The 15,840-nt window shown below is 37.4% G+C and overlaps 1 protein-coding gene across 1 annotated transcript in view; it reads right to left on the bottom strand.

The window, feature by feature from the left end:
* LOC107661221 (BMP-2-inducible protein kinase-like) overlaps nucleotides 1-15,840 on the bottom strand; it is a 65,661-nt gene that overhangs the window by 10,601 nt on the left and 39,220 nt on the right. Inside the window, 13 exon segments of the mRNA XM_016450720.1 lie at nucleotides 401-520; nucleotides 686-840; nucleotides 1,511-1,668; nucleotides 3,792-3,914; nucleotides 6,607-6,800; nucleotides 9,489-9,637; nucleotides 9,733-9,812; nucleotides 9,904-10,007; nucleotides 10,319-10,451; nucleotides 11,460-11,657; nucleotides 12,907-13,049; nucleotides 13,739-13,844; nucleotides 13,927-14,045. Coding sequence (XP_016306206.1) covers nucleotides 401-520; nucleotides 686-840; nucleotides 1,511-1,668; nucleotides 3,792-3,914; nucleotides 6,607-6,800; nucleotides 9,489-9,637; nucleotides 9,733-9,812; nucleotides 9,904-10,007; nucleotides 10,319-10,451; nucleotides 11,460-11,657; nucleotides 12,907-13,049; nucleotides 13,739-13,844; nucleotides 13,927-14,045 — 1,782 coding nt within the window.

Genomic DNA, 15,840 nt, shown 5'->3' with positions numbered 1-15,840 from the left:
AGTAACTGTCTATATATATAATATCTAAATCTATGTATATACCAGATATATAGTGTTTTATCACATTTTTATCTTGTCTACACCTAATGAACAGTGAGAAATAAAAACAAAAAAGTTCTTCTAAGACATACAGGGTTTGTTTAAATAATGACAAGATTGTAACTGTCTAAAAAATGTATGCATTTAAAGTGGTTAAAGGAATAAATGGTAACATTGATTTTTTGTCTCCCGACTCCAGATGTGACTGATATGTGGTGTAGAGGGGCCACATCCAGCGAGCAGAGAAACAGAAAGAGGCTGTGAAGAGCAGGAATAGGGGAGCACAGATATGAGGAGAGAGGAGGACGGTAAACAGGGAACTTTGGTGAGGGTCCTTTGAGAGCCGGCTGCTAGAACTTGCCTGCGTTGGCCAGGAACGGCACAGAGCCAAATGGATCCTCAGGGAGTGAGAGCTGCAGTACCGGCTGCTGTCTGTCTATGCTGCTGGCCTCCATGCTGCGAGATCGCTCTACCGGCTTTTCTGTGGGGAACAAGGGTGGCAGACACGTAGAAAATGTTAGTGTAGCAATAAAGCAAGATGTGTATGCCCTCTGCTGGAGAGGGTGTAGAATAGAATACTAGAAGAGGATGCAATTCTAAAACAGACTCAGAACACACAGACACAAAAACAAATAGAGACACTTGCTTGCTCTTAGAAGGTCGAACTCTCGATCGAGAAGCTCCTCTTCTGTGAGTTTGGAGAAATTGTCTTCTCCAAATGGGTTCCAACCAGACATATCAGGAGGGTTATTGACAGTCTGGGGAGGAGGGCTGATAACATCCACAGTGGACACTGGGTTTCTACAACAACAGAAAAAAGAAAAGAGTTACACGTTAATGAGTCAATATATACACAGCACTTTTCACTTTTGTTGACTTGTTGACTGCATAACAAAGTTTCTGTGTGTGTAACAGTGCTATTCAAACTACTCAAAAATGAATAGAAATTAAATATTTTATTCAGCTAGAACACATTAAATTCAAAAGTGACAGTTATAGACATTCATAAACGTTACCAAGAATTCTGTTTCAAATAAATGCTGTTCTTTTTTCAGAATCATGAAAAAAATGCATCATGGTTTCTACAAAAACATTGACCACAACTGTTTTCAACATTGATCATAATAACATTTGTGAAGGATCATATGACACTGAAGACTGAAGTAATGGCTGAAGTAAAGTAAAATTCACTTTGCCATCACAGGGATAAATAACATTTTAAAGTATATTAAAATACAAGAGTTACTTTTATTTATTAAGTGTAATAATATTTCACAATATTACTGTTTTATTGATCAAATTAATGCATCCTGGGTGAGCATAATCCATTCAAAAAAATCATTAACAACCCCAAATTTTTCAATGGTAGTGTACATTCTACTGTGAAATTCGATGATAGCAGTAAATTTTCACTCAGTGTGACAGGCTGGCTATAGAGATGTACATCAGTAATAATGTTCAAGATGCTTGCCTGATGTTAGCAAAGGGGGTGTCTACTGGAGAAGGTCCGGCAGGGTTATAGGAGCCCAGTGGGGTCTGGAACTCCAGTGGGGAGATATAGGGCACCTGTTGGACTGGAGCACATTGCTGCTGCTGCTGCTGAACAAAGGCCTGCTGGTACTGATGCATCTGTAAGGAGACAAGCAAATAAACTCAATTTAGTAAACTGTGGCCCTATTTCCATAGGCAGGTTTAAACCGTGCCTACTGCAGTGTGCTAATGCTCATCTATCTTCAGATCTTCACTTTGACAACATAATGGTGCTACTTTCATGTCTCTTGTATCCAGGGGTGGATTTAGTGATTTGGGGGCCCCAGGCAAAATACAGGAATGGGGCCCTATACAATTTCACACATTTACAACCTTGAGGTTTCTTTCACTGTTGCTCGCTGCTGCACGACCGTGTCCCATAGTTGTGTCCAATCTTTTAGATTTTTCATGTACATGTTATAAATAAAGGATTTCTTTAATGCTGTAAATCCATTGTTCATATTTAAACAGGTTATAGTTGGACACTAGGTGGTGCGTTGGGGTAATTTTCACTATGCAATTGTCTACACAACGCAAGGCTGTCTAATTCTAAACTTTAAAATATACATTTATTTTTTATTTATTTTAATTGCACATTTAAATTAAACTGAAGGAAATTATACATTTACATGCTTAAGGATTATTTCAACCAAACATGAAGTGTGCCTGTGTGGAAAGTGACTGTGTGTATTTTCATTTTTCTGGTAATCAAATGAAGGCAAAAACATGAATCTATCTTTTATTCCAATGAAAATTAAACAAACCCTTTAATTTTTGTACATTCAAAATGCTACACAACAGAAGTTTACTGTGTAATGAGCAATGTCACGGAATTCGTCAAATATTGAATGAATAAATCAAATGCAATTCAGTACACTTCAATCAAATGTGATATGGACTAGTGTATGTGAATATTAAATGGCAAAAATACTATTTAGCTACTACAGACGTCAACCGCGAGCGTTGCACGTGCTTAAATAGCAAACTAGCAAACGAAACGCGCGTCTGCGCTGTTCATTCCGTCACATTCCGCGTTACACAGTAAATTCCGGGATTCCATCCCCATTTTCTACATCGCCCTACTTTTGCTAAGAAACACGTTCAACGCGGACGCACAGACGGTTGTCGTGGTAATGAACACCAGAGCAACCACTTGCGCGTCCGCACTGAACGCGCATCTCGCATATAAAAAGCATTTTAGGGGGCCCTTTGCTTTTGGGGACCCAAGGCGGTCGCCTACCTTTGCCTAATGGTTAAGTCCGCCTCTGCTTGTATCACACAGCAGCATCCATTGTGTTGCTAGGCTAAATGTTTGATGTGTTATATGATGCAATGGATTTACAATAAACTGCAAGTAACTCAAAACAATATTCCATGTCCATTATTATTTGGCGAGCAGCTGTGTAATAAGCAGGATATAATATCCAAAACTGCATATTATTAAACCCTTTAGGGAAACACAAGACCTGGTCATCCTGGGTATTTTGTGATAATGACTAAATAGATGGCTGTGCATCATCCCTTTCTTAACTTTTGCTTAACACAAAGAAAAGTGTGCTTTTTCTATACAAAATGGCCATGAGGACACAGGGAGATTGAAAGAGACACAAAGACAGAAAGCGCGCCACAGAGGCCTTCGAATTTCCCTACAGTGTAATTGCCTCATATGCTATGATTTAACACAGAAAATCGGTCGATTTCACCACCCCATTCAATCCCCTGATGGTTTTGCATGGAGCAGATTGCATCTGAAATTAATCAGATGGTAACCATTCGGTGGAAAATGAGCTAAAAATTGCTCCGCCTTAACATTATGTATTTAGCAAAAGTCAGTTAGCAACATTTCCTGTTTTAGCGTAAATACAATTCAAAGGAATTACTAACAGATACAATTGGGTGACATTCACTTGGATGGAGAAACAGTTTGGCACAGAAGACTGCTTCAGTTAGTGGGGCCAAATGAATATTTAAGGCAAAGACATCTAATTTCAGACTTCCAACAAAAATTATTAATTAAACACAATAAACAACATAACCTACTGACATACACATACTGGCTAAATTTACAACTAAAGCAGCACCATCCTCCATTCCTTCACAACATTCATTTATAAATCTCTCCTATATTATAACTGCATCTATTTAAAATCTGGCAAACTTCCTCTTTAAAAAGTAAACACACAGCCCTGCCATTAATGTTCCAGGTGTATGAGGCGTCTCACCAAGGCAGTGTAGTGAGCCTGCTGTTGCTGCTGGGATTGATATATGGGCTGCTGCATCATCATCTGCTGCTGAAGCATATGCTGTTGCTGCATCTGAAGGCTCTGTTGCATGGCCTGATGATACTGTGAAAAGAGAGAGAGAGATGTCAGTGGACAAACTGTTGTGATGAGTGTGGGGGATAAATTTATGCTTCTTAATAGGTTTAGTAACAGTAGATTATACCAGTTTATACCGTGTTTTATACCATCGCATAACGTACGTTTAAAATTCAGGGCACCAGACTTGAACTCTAGACAACAAGACATTAAACATGTTGTTTACACAGAGTGATAAAAAACACTACAGTTCATGACAGAACCACCAACTTCTTTGCTAGTGGAATGAGCACTGGCCTCACAGACAGTGACTCAACATTATTTTTTTTTTTATTGGAGCACCAAACAAGTAAATATTTTCATCACAGCATTTTGCAGTGAAAAAGAATGTATTGTTTAATTTGATAATTAAAGAGGTAATTCACCACTGACTAGATGGGCTGTTAATAAAACTTGGCTGTCTAGTAGGCTTGCCGCGATAGACGGTGTTGACGGTGATACCGGTTGAGTTTGACGTTGTATTTTGTTGTTGCATTCAAGCAATTGACGCCTAACTGCCGCTAATTCAAAAGTGAAAGTAAAATGCGCACGGCGCTTTTAAGCTATTTAAAAGCGACGGAAAGCGAGGAAAAGAGGGAAAATTCAAACGAACTAAAAACGAACAATTGCTTTACGCCGAATTGCCGCTATTTCAAAGTGAAATTAAAATGCGCACGCTGCTTTTACAAGCTATTTAAAAGCGAAGGAAAGCGAGGAAAAGAGGAAACGCCCCCGGCCCCCGCCCCCACGGTGATACCGGTGTTGTCACACGTCGATTAATCGGTGGGAAAATTTCCTCACCGTCACAACCCTACTGTCTAGTAGAAATATGAAAAAAATAATTAAAAATAAACATTGGAAATCAGTGCTACATGAATAGAGAAAAGAGGAAAGGGGCTGTGGTGTTCCCTAAATATTGCTTGTAATTTGAGTTGTCCATTTTTTTGAAAATTCTAAATTTTCTAAATGCATGTTGTTATTGATCTTCATGTGAACAATTCATCCATGCTCATTTTTTCAATTTTTATTAACTCATAATTCTTAATCAAAATGTCATAACTTGAAGTTCCAGTGAAACAACAGACTTCTCTGTGGTGCCGGACTTCTCCAATAATTTAATCAGCTTAAACTCTGTTGCTTTCTTACTATCAACTGCAAGCTTGCATTCAGATCTGCCATATCTGATCAACAACCAATGGACAGCAAACAAATCCCCACCCTACATTTATTTTTCTTTTTAGATAATCTATTTCACTAAATTGTATGTCACAGAAGAAGGGCTCTGTATGATTAACCAGAGAACCAGCAGCTGTGCACTAATAGTGAAATTAAAAGCACACAGCGCCACCTGTGTGTGTAGAGCAGAGCTGCAATACCACGAGACAATACTGGCAAATGAATAATTGTGGATTTACAAATTACATTATAGTATTCTAATATAGTATATTTCTAAATGTAATACCTACAAATTAACATTCTCAAATTAGTAAGCCATTCCTTAAAACAAAACAATAAAAAAATAATATAACAATATAATTTATATCAAGTTCAAGTTCAAGTCTGCTTTATTGTCAATTCTTCCACATGTACAGCACATACACACAGAGAATTGAAATTGCGTTACTCTCAGACCCTTGGTGCATACAGATAACACTAACAGTAGAACATAAATACAGATATACAGATTAAGTATAAAATACAACTATACAAATATACAAATAAGGTAAAATGTAAAAAAATATATAAAAAAATATATATAAAGCAGCACACGGCACATGGCAGATAGAGTGCAAACCAGTGAAGTAAACAACAGTGCAGATATAATGATTTGTAGTGCAAAAAGATATTTAAGTATTTGGCTCTGTGATGAACATCATAGCAAATACACAAATCTGAATGGCTGTTTAAATCATTTAAACGATTCAGAAACAGAAAGTAGAGCAGCTGCTTTGTTTACAGGGTTTCATTTAAATGAATTATTACTATTATTATTATTTCTGCACTTTAGCGCCATCTGCTGTCAGAGAGTGAAAGTGCGCTTTCATCCAGAGCGTCTCTCACATGTTCCGCCATGTGCTTCTCGTCCGCGCTTATTCACATCAGTGCGCACGTGTCTTTCACGCAGCATATAGCGGTGTTGTGCATTTTGACCAGTTGATGGGAAAAGTATTCTTAAAATGCATTCAAAATTCTGAATAACTTATAATATATAATTATTCACGGTATTTAGAAGAGCCCACGATAACAATATCGTGCATATTCATTACAGTGATATATCCCATTACCGAAAACCGGCACAAGTCTAATAGGCACATAAAAATGCTGAATGTAAACAGTTCTGCCATATTCTAGGTTATTTATTATACTTAATGTAGTCATGTGCTCATCAACAGACGACAATGATCAATCCAAACAAGAACCAACTGACTGTCACAACAGATCATGCTCTAACACACACACAGAAAACTATTTATGCCACTGGGATTTTCCACAACTACTTAAGTGAGCCATATAAAAATACACTATATGCATCTGCAGCAGATTTAATAAACCCTTGAAACTGCACTTTTGCCTAAATACAATAATTTTTAAAGACCTGTAAGACATTGGTTTAAACTTAAGGTCCAAAAGACCTGAAAGCTGCTTCACATTGGTCTAGACCTCCTGAGCCACTAATTACCTGTTGCAGGTACTGTAGCTGCTGTGCAGTGACTTGCTGTTGATGGTGTATATTGTGCTGCTGCTGCTGTTGTTGTTGTTGATGATGATGTAGCTGTTGCAGTCGAAGGTCTCCAGGCTGCAGCTGCTGTAACACCCTGTTCTGTTGACTGCTGCTTGGCATCTGTGCAGCTGACTGCTGCCCGTTTCCAGAAGCTAAGATAAACACACATATACAGTCAAAGCTACTGTCTCCAAAGGGGAAAAAAAAAGAACACAGACCCTATTTGAGACCCCGGACCACAAAACCAGTCATAATGGTGAATTTTTTTAAATTGAGGTTTATACATCATCTGAAAGCTGAATAAATAAGCTTTCCATTGATGTATGATAGGACAATATTTGTCCGAGATACAACTATTTGAAAATCTGGAATCTGAGAGTGCAAAAAAATGTAAAAAACTGAGAAAATCGCCTTTAAAGTTGTCCAAATGAATTTTTAAATTGAGGTTTATACATCATCTGAAAGCTGAATAAATAAGCTTTCCATTGATGTATGATAGGACAATATTTGTCCGAGATACAACTATTTGAAAATCTGGAATCTGAGAGTGCAAAAAACTTAAAAAAACTGAGAAAATCGCCTTTAAAGTTGTCCAAAATAAGTTCTCAGCAATGCATATTTACTAATAAAAAATGAAGTTTTGATATATTTACGGTAGGAAATTTACAAAATATCTTCATGGAACATGATCTTTACTTAATATTCTAATGATTTTTGGCATAAAAGAAAAATCGATCATTTTGACCCATACAATGTTTTTTTGGCTATTGCTAAGGGTACGTTCACACTTGTCATGTTTGGTTCGATTAAAACGAACCCTGGTGCGATTGCTCTGTTTGTGCGGTTCATTTGAGCATGTGTGAACGCTGCTATCCGAACCCTGGTGCGCACCAAACAAGCGGGCCGAGACCGCTGAAAAGATGGGTCTCGGTCCACTTCCAAACGAACTCTGGTGCGGTTCGAATGATATATGAACGCAATACGGATCAAATACTTCTAAAAGAACCAAAAACAGAAAGTAATGACAAGATGCGACGCTATGCGACATGATTTGACGACGCGGTGTAACCAAAACAAAAGGAGAAGAGGGTAAACGTAGAGCAACGATGAGGTAAAGTGCCTTTTATGAGCTCCTTGTGAGTTTGCAGGTGGTGAAAATTAAATTATATGTACACGCAAGAATGAGCGTGCTTAGTCCAGCAGATGGCATTAGGTGTGTTTGACTTAAAGCAGCGCTGAGCAGACCATGTGATGTATACGTCATTCAAGCCGACCAATCAGGTTGTGAACTTATCACTATGCCTTTAGGTTCAGTGTCTTTAGGTTCCCTGTCAAAAATGCCAATGTGAACGCCAAGCGGACCAGGACCAAATGTATCATTTTCCTTTTTGGTCCGGACCAAAAGAACCAAACGAACCGAACTACAAGTGTGAACACACCCTTAAAATATACCCAAGCAACTTGGGGTTTGTGGTCCAGGGTCACATTTAAAGGGATCCCCGGGTATTAAGACATGTATAGCTTAATATAACTTAAATGTCTCTTATTTAAATATATAGTAGAAACTAGGGCTGGGTATCGATTCAGATGTTCCAATTCGATTCGATTTCGATTTTCAAGCTCTCAATTCGATTCGATTTCGATTTTCGATTCGATATTCGATTTGATTTCAATTCTCGATTCGATTTGACTATATGAATGAATATAGATTTAATACAAATCCTATATTTATAAAAAATGAACAGTGAACATAAGATTACAAAATGGTTAATTAATAGGAAATTAAGCCACAAACCTGTATATTAAACACTTTTTATTTTAGGTACACTTGGGTACAATAAAACAAAACCCAACTCTATATTTCAAATGCATACAATGAATAGACAGAATTTTGATGCAAGATGAAAAACTGATGCTGAAAATTGGACAAGTCAGAACAGTCGCATGCCTTGATCAAACAGGATCAGGTTATTTTATGTTTAAGACAAAACAAACATAAAATCTCACAGCATTAGCTGTAACATGGAGGCTGCAAGCCTATGAACGGTGTAGGAAAACTAATACTGGCTTTTGGGTGATAGTTCACCCAAAAATAAAAATTCTGTCATCATTTATGCATGTATGAATTTCTTTTCTTCTGTTGAACACAAAAGAAGATATTTTGAAGAATATGGATAACCAAACTGTTTTGGTCCCCATTGACTTCCATATATTTTTCTCCATACTATGGAAGTCAAGTCAATAGGGCCCATCAACTGTTTGGCATATAGCTTTGTTCTTGTCCACAGTATCTTTGTCATCGTGCTTGCGAAATCTAAAATGCTTCCATACCTCGGACTTTTTATGTGAAGGCTGAGAAACGCTATGTCATCCTGTAAACATGCCGACGCTAATCATGACGCGCGGCCGCTAGAGGAGTTTCTCAGCGCAGATTTTCCTCTAGATCCGGGGTGTTTAGACTCCATGTGGGGAAAAATCGATGGTACAGCATTTGGTTTAAGCCTATGCTTATCCATCTCCACCTGTAAGCTCTTTCAGTAGCTGTGGTCATCATAACAGTATTTTATTTTCCGAGTTGTCTATTCCGAGTTGGGTTGTGGTAAAATTAGCAACAGGTAGCGGCAGTAGCTCACCGAGTGCAACCATTTTACGTCATCAGAATAATGGCGCCCCCCATAGTTCAAAATATGTATAAAACGATGTGATTTTTAAAATAACATAAATCTTTAATGGGTCTTCTACTACATATTTCAGGAAGAGACATCATTTACGTTATATTAAGCCATACAAGTCTTAATACCCAGGGATCCCTTTAAGAAAATGTGGATTATATTGCTCACCTTTCTGGCCGTTGCTATCCGTACCTGAGGATCCAGTCATTTTCACCGGAGTTACAGAGCTGGACAAAGGTAAAACATTACTATTTGCAGCTTTGGGTCTTTGCCTGGGTGCGATTGATGTTTCTGTTGGTCCAATTGAATCTGTTATTCTAATGATAAAATAAATAAGGTGAAAACAGGCTACTTAAATGGTTAGTTGGATTCAAACAACATGAACGTCACACACAAAGCTCTAAAATGTTACCTGGCTTTTGTCAGGCTCTTTTTAGCAGCAATATCACTAGCAGTAAGGGGCTCTGGCAATGAGGTGGGAAGGGGAGAGTTCTGTGTGGCAAAAATCAAACACTCGTTAATTATTCATAATTCTGAATCATATGAAACTTTAAATTCAATTAAATTGTGTGAGGTAACTTACACAGAGATTTGGCACTGGACACTCCTTTCCAGCTAACCGAAAGGCAAAGTAAGAAACTTGATAGATGTCAGGTCTCTTTTCTTGATCAGGCTCCAACATGTATCCTGTGACAAAGAAAAAGAAAAACAGTTATCAGATGAGTTAAGGGTGTTCAACCTGAGTGTGCTTTTAGGAGAAGCTCACCCCGCCCCCCAAAAAAGAAAAGAAAAATCAAGTCATTCATATCAAATAGAAAACATTGCACAAATCACTTTTAATACATGCCAATTGTGCAGTACCTCTATACAATCAGAGGGTGGAGCTATTGTCTAACTTAATATCAAAACTCCACCACAGCCCTTGTGTTCACACTCATATTACACAATCTTCCACAAAATAATTCCAAATCTCTTGTGAATATCTGAAAGCTGCTTACTGACTAAACAGTGCAACCTGGAGGAGAATTTTGAACTGTCCGGAACAGCAAAGGTTCCGTCACATATGGCAACTTGACTCTCCCCAAATGGAAGTGTGAAGAAACACAGCTTGTACAACAAGCATCCAAGTGCCTGGGAAAGAGAGAAAAAAAGAAACTGTAATTCCACACAAAAACATTCAACACATCAGGATTCATTGCTCTAATAAGCAAATACTACACTGACCATGACAACACTTATAAAGGCTGACAGCAGCAGTTGTATAAGATGAATTATGAGAATTCTTTCTATTTTCAGATGGAGCAAATGGGCAGGAAGTATTGTCATACATTTCCTCATCCTACCCAAGCAAGTTCTGACACGCTGACCGTGAACTGCAACCATTTGCACTGGTGAAATTGATCACAATGAGACCTTTCCAATGAAGGACTATCATGGAACTGTGGGTGGACAGTTTCTTTTCTGTACAACATTTGTTTGGAAGAAAGCTGTGAAATGAGGCTAAGCGACCTTTTCACAGCATGATAAAGTTAAAGAGGAAGTTTGCCTTCATGAGGCCCTCATTTCTGTCTTTACAACACTGACAGAAATCAGGAAGTTCTTTTCTTTAATGCTTTCCATCAGGCCCACATGCACATAACACTGCTCCCCAACTCTAGTAAACATGTCTGAAATGTTACTGATTGCATCTAGTTACAGTATAACTTAAAAAACAAAATCTACTCTTTTCTACACCATCGCACCCTGATGCATGCCTCGATTTTTCATGACACAAAGCAAAATATCAATAAAAGGATCAACTTTGAAACAAAGCCCGGATTTCAAGGATGGCTGTAAAGCACACCCCTAAGAGCCCTCATTTATGGAGGAAACCGGTTTGGCATCCATGTCTGCTGTGTCAGTCTGACCAAACCAGCTCTCCAGCTTGTGTAATGTGCTGGAGAATGACATGAGAGAGTGACACTGAAGAATGGCGTAACGGCTGCCGGAAATTAAACTTAGCCATCACAGGAATAAATTACTTTTGAAATTATATTAAATGTATTAAGTAATCCAGAGAGAGATGTAATAGTAAGTAGTAAGAGTGCTTGCCATTTTCCCAAACTATACAATCAGTGTAGGTAAAACACACACACACACACACAAAAATTCTACAAAAAAATACAAAATTCCCACTGTATTACAGAACTCCACACTGTTCTGTAGAAATTCTTACTTCTTGATCTCATCCTCCACCACTGCTATTCCATCTTTATGTGGAAGCAGAACTTTATGTGTGGCACTTCCAAAGTCACACAAGACGTAGTTTCCCTGGTCATTTAGGAGGATGTTTTCTACCTGTCAAAACACACACACACACACACACACACACACACACACACACACACATGTTGGTGATCTCTGTTAATAGGTACAACCACTATAATTTCCAACAGTCAAGTGACAGAGGCAGGAGAGGAAGAAGGAAATTTAATGAAGTACTTTATATAAACATATTATACAATTGTTATATTATACACAGGTATTTTTAAAAGGCACAAACTTGATATTTACACCACTCAAATGTTTACATTAAAGACAGTCTGCACTCTTTATAAGTGACAATGTGTAAAATACATCAATTGCTTTTAGACTTTTAAATGTCACAAATGTAACCCATGGGATTAAATGGGTTAATGCATAAATACACAAAAAGAGGAAGTAAACCGGTTGCAACTAGTCAATTTGGAATATCTTGAGTAAGTATTTACAGAACACACATGCTTCTTGAAGTGAAGACGACAATAATGAGATCCTGCACATTATATTTGTCAACATGGTTATACTGCAAAAGAATATTCAAACAAAATTTTCCACACAAATCGTATGTCTTCAGAAGACTTGAACTGACTATTACAGTACATTAACATCATTTTTTTTGGTTCTTGACAACCAGTGGTCCTCATCACCTTGTGTTATATGAAAATCAACAACAACCCTGCATGAGAAAATCCCTCTATGACAAATGAGTAAACGAATTTCTTCCACTTCAGTGTTCAATAATTTCCCAATTATTTTAGACTGTGGCTGGTTTTGACTGGTGGGAAAAAGTGTTAGTTTGAATGGCACCACTGGCCTGTTCCCACACTTTTCTGCCAAAAGGGTGGCCTTGCTTCTTTCAAGCACTGCTGTTTTTCACAGACACTGCATTGCATGCCTGTCTTTGCCTTTGTTGCGCTAATGCTTGCCATTAATAATGTTTGTGAGCAGAGTAATTAGTTTGGGAGATCATGTCTAGTATCACTGTGTTGAGCTGGAACGCTCAGCACATGGTTCCCTAAACTGACAAGGAGTGTCCTCAATTTACCCTTTCAGCTAGGCAAATACAGTCAGACAAAAGAAAATGAGAGATCAGCCAGAGTGCCTTATACTTGCTCTCCAAAATGTATAAAATCACACAGACGAAAACGCCAGACATGTCTGTACTTGTGCCTACAACTTCACACCTTTAGTGAACCATTTAAATGGTTGGGAATGAACTGCATTTACATTATATTGCTTAGAAATATCTTGTAGTTGTCTTGCTAAAGCATTTTCTGTACTGTACCTTTAGGTCTCTGTGAATGATTGGAGTTTTACACTGATGGAGTCTGGCAACAGCTTCACATGCGTCACAGAATATGTTGAGCACCTCCGCTTCTGTGAATCCTATATGCAGCCGTTGATTCATCTGCTTCACCACCTGACCAGCTAGATGGCAACACATTAATTCAGTCAACAACAAAAAAACAAGACCAGATTAGGGATATCATATCATGAGATTGGAGGGGAAAGGAAAACCAAGGGCTTATGATAATCCATTTAATCCAGTTTAATTGTTTAATGTTATTTTAGTGTTATTTATATACTAGTATACATTTATTAATATTTTGAATAAGCTTCAAAATGTATTCATATTTTGAATGAGCAATAAAGCTTACAAAAAAATAAAAACAAAATCTGATAGTTTTAGTTTTTTGAACAATAGCAACAGTTTGATCAGTTGGCTGCAGAAACCAGAAAAATTTCAAGGCCTCAATGCAATGTACTAGTAAAACTTCAAACCAAGTACTGGCTCTTAATCAGAAATACTGTAAATTCAGGATGTTCGGTTCTGTTAACAGTTCTTTAAAACACCTGCCTCTACAAAGGTATGTGAAAATCAGAGTAAACAAGTTTAAACATTTATTTGATCATGTTTACAGTTGCACTGTTTAAGTTGTTCCCTTTGTCAAAGTATTTCACTTTAAGATTATAATTAAAGTCACAAATGTTTTTACAGTCAGTGGAACGTTCTGTGATGCAAGTATGAGCTTGTATTTCAAGAATTTTAAATCACACAGAGATTATGTTTAGAGTGCAAAATGCTTAGAACACAGTTTTGTTCAAAGCCGTTTTACCCTTGCAATACTCCATCAGAATCAGAACCTCCCATACACTGTCTCCAACTGCATTGGTGGTTGAGTCCAGATACCGCACAATGTTCTTGTGGCCTGACAACTCTTTCTAGGGGGGGACATAAAAAAAGATTTTGTAAATGTGATGTACTGATGTACTCACCCAAAAAACACACCCCAGCTTGACTCACCATGATTGTGATCTCCCGCTTGAAGATGTTCAGATCGTGGACATTGTTCACATACATCCTTTTCAGGGCACATCGTACTCCACTGTGTGTGCGGGCCAGAAACACCATGGAGAAACCTCCTGGATACACAAACACACAAATACAGAAGGTTAGTTCAGATGTTTATCAGGTCAGTGATCGCCATACAGTTGTACACACAAATAAATACACACATTTGAGTTTCCCAACAAAGTAATTCAAAGAGGAATTTCAAGAGGGTTCTGACATTAAATAAAAATGTGTACTAAAAAAAATAACGTAAACAATAAAAATAACACTTCGTGCTGATATAATGATAATTATTTATTATAAAGGTTGCAACATTGCTTTATTACTCTCAATTGTATTTCTTTTTTTTATATATATAAAAGAAAAATATGAACATGTTTCGTGTTTGGGTTTACTGAAATCTCTATAAAGGGTGGGGATTTGGAGAGATGGTGATGAAAAGCAAAATGGCTGATATCACTGGCAGCAACTGCATTACCATTTTAACAGAGCGAGTTCTGGATAGCACTGTGCACCATAAATGAGAGTCGGAAATAAACAATTTAAAACCCATTACTACTGCCCACGTCTCATTTTTGAAGAACATGGAAGTCACCTTTTGTAATGGAGTTCTTTCATTCTGCTTTAGTTTTCTTTTTCTCTCATCTAAAACTGGAAGTGCTCCTGGCTGAATGAGCAGACAGAATTGAAAGGACAGAAGAGGCTGAACTTTGTATCAACCCGAGATGAGTTCAGGGATCTTCTGTGTGACCTTCTGTGACTCGTTCATGCTTAACGCAGGTATGAGAGAGACAGCTCAAAATGTCCTTCCAGTGTGGCTCAATACATGGAATGCATTTCAGGAGGAAAGTATGATGGAAAAGAGGCAGTTTTAAGCCAAGTTATGGATTGGCTCATTGTTGGCAGTCGCCTGTGTACAAAGTTAGCCTTGGGAGAAAGACAACCTTATAAGGTTAGTTCACCTAAAAATTAAATTCTGACATATTTACTCAATATTGTTCCACACACATATGACTGGCTTTATTCGGTGTAACATAAAAGATGACAGTGTTTTTATTTCCCATAATAGGGTTGTCAAGCTCCAAAAATAAAGGAGAGAAAAAATGCATCTTAAAACCTCCATAAAAGTAGTTCACACAACTTGTGTGCTAAATTCTAACTCCTCTGAAGCCATACACCAGAAATTAACGGGGGCTTGTAGTAGGGGTGGGAATGACCAGAGGCCTCACGATACGATATTATCACGATACTTGTAACGGTACAATATTATTGCGATTTTAAATATATTGCGATATTCTGCGATATATTGCAATTTATTACCTTTTTCCAACTTCAAATTATGTCCCCAAAGGAGTCTAGTCTAGTCCACCTTAATTAAATGTAAACAGGTATGCACTGCTGTGCTACAACAGGTATTTTGAACAGTGCAACTTGAAATTGTACTAAAAGGTTGTACAGATCCTTCAGCAATTGGGGCATTTGAAAGTAAATTACTGTTAAATTAAATAAAAAAAAACATGTAGTCTTACATCTAGGGATGCACCGAAATGAAAACCGAAAATTCTGGATGCACTTGGCCGAAAACCGAAACTGCTTTGTAATGATTATTTATTATTTTGTTAAACAAGTAATTTTGTAAGATTTTTTAATTTAACTCAATCGTTCATGATAGTTAATACATTAACTAACATTAACTAATGGAACCTTATTGAAAAGTGTTACCTTAATATTGAATATAAATATATTATTTTTTATTCACTTCTATGTAACAGAATCAGATAAGTTTTTTAGTTTTTTTTGACTAATTATCCAAATAATGTATAGTCCTACAAAGCTATTATTATCAGAGCATATGAGCAGAGCATA

This window comes from Sinocyclocheilus anshuiensis, unplaced genomic scaffold (genome assembly GCF_001515605.1).
Source record: "Sinocyclocheilus anshuiensis isolate Anshui unplaced genomic scaffold, SAMN03320099.WGS_v1.1 scaffold1365, whole genome shotgun sequence".
NCBI classification, from domain to species: Eukaryota; Metazoa; Chordata; class Actinopteri; order Cypriniformes; family Cyprinidae; genus Sinocyclocheilus; species Sinocyclocheilus anshuiensis.
This window is presented reverse-complemented; position numbering and strand designations above follow the sequence as displayed.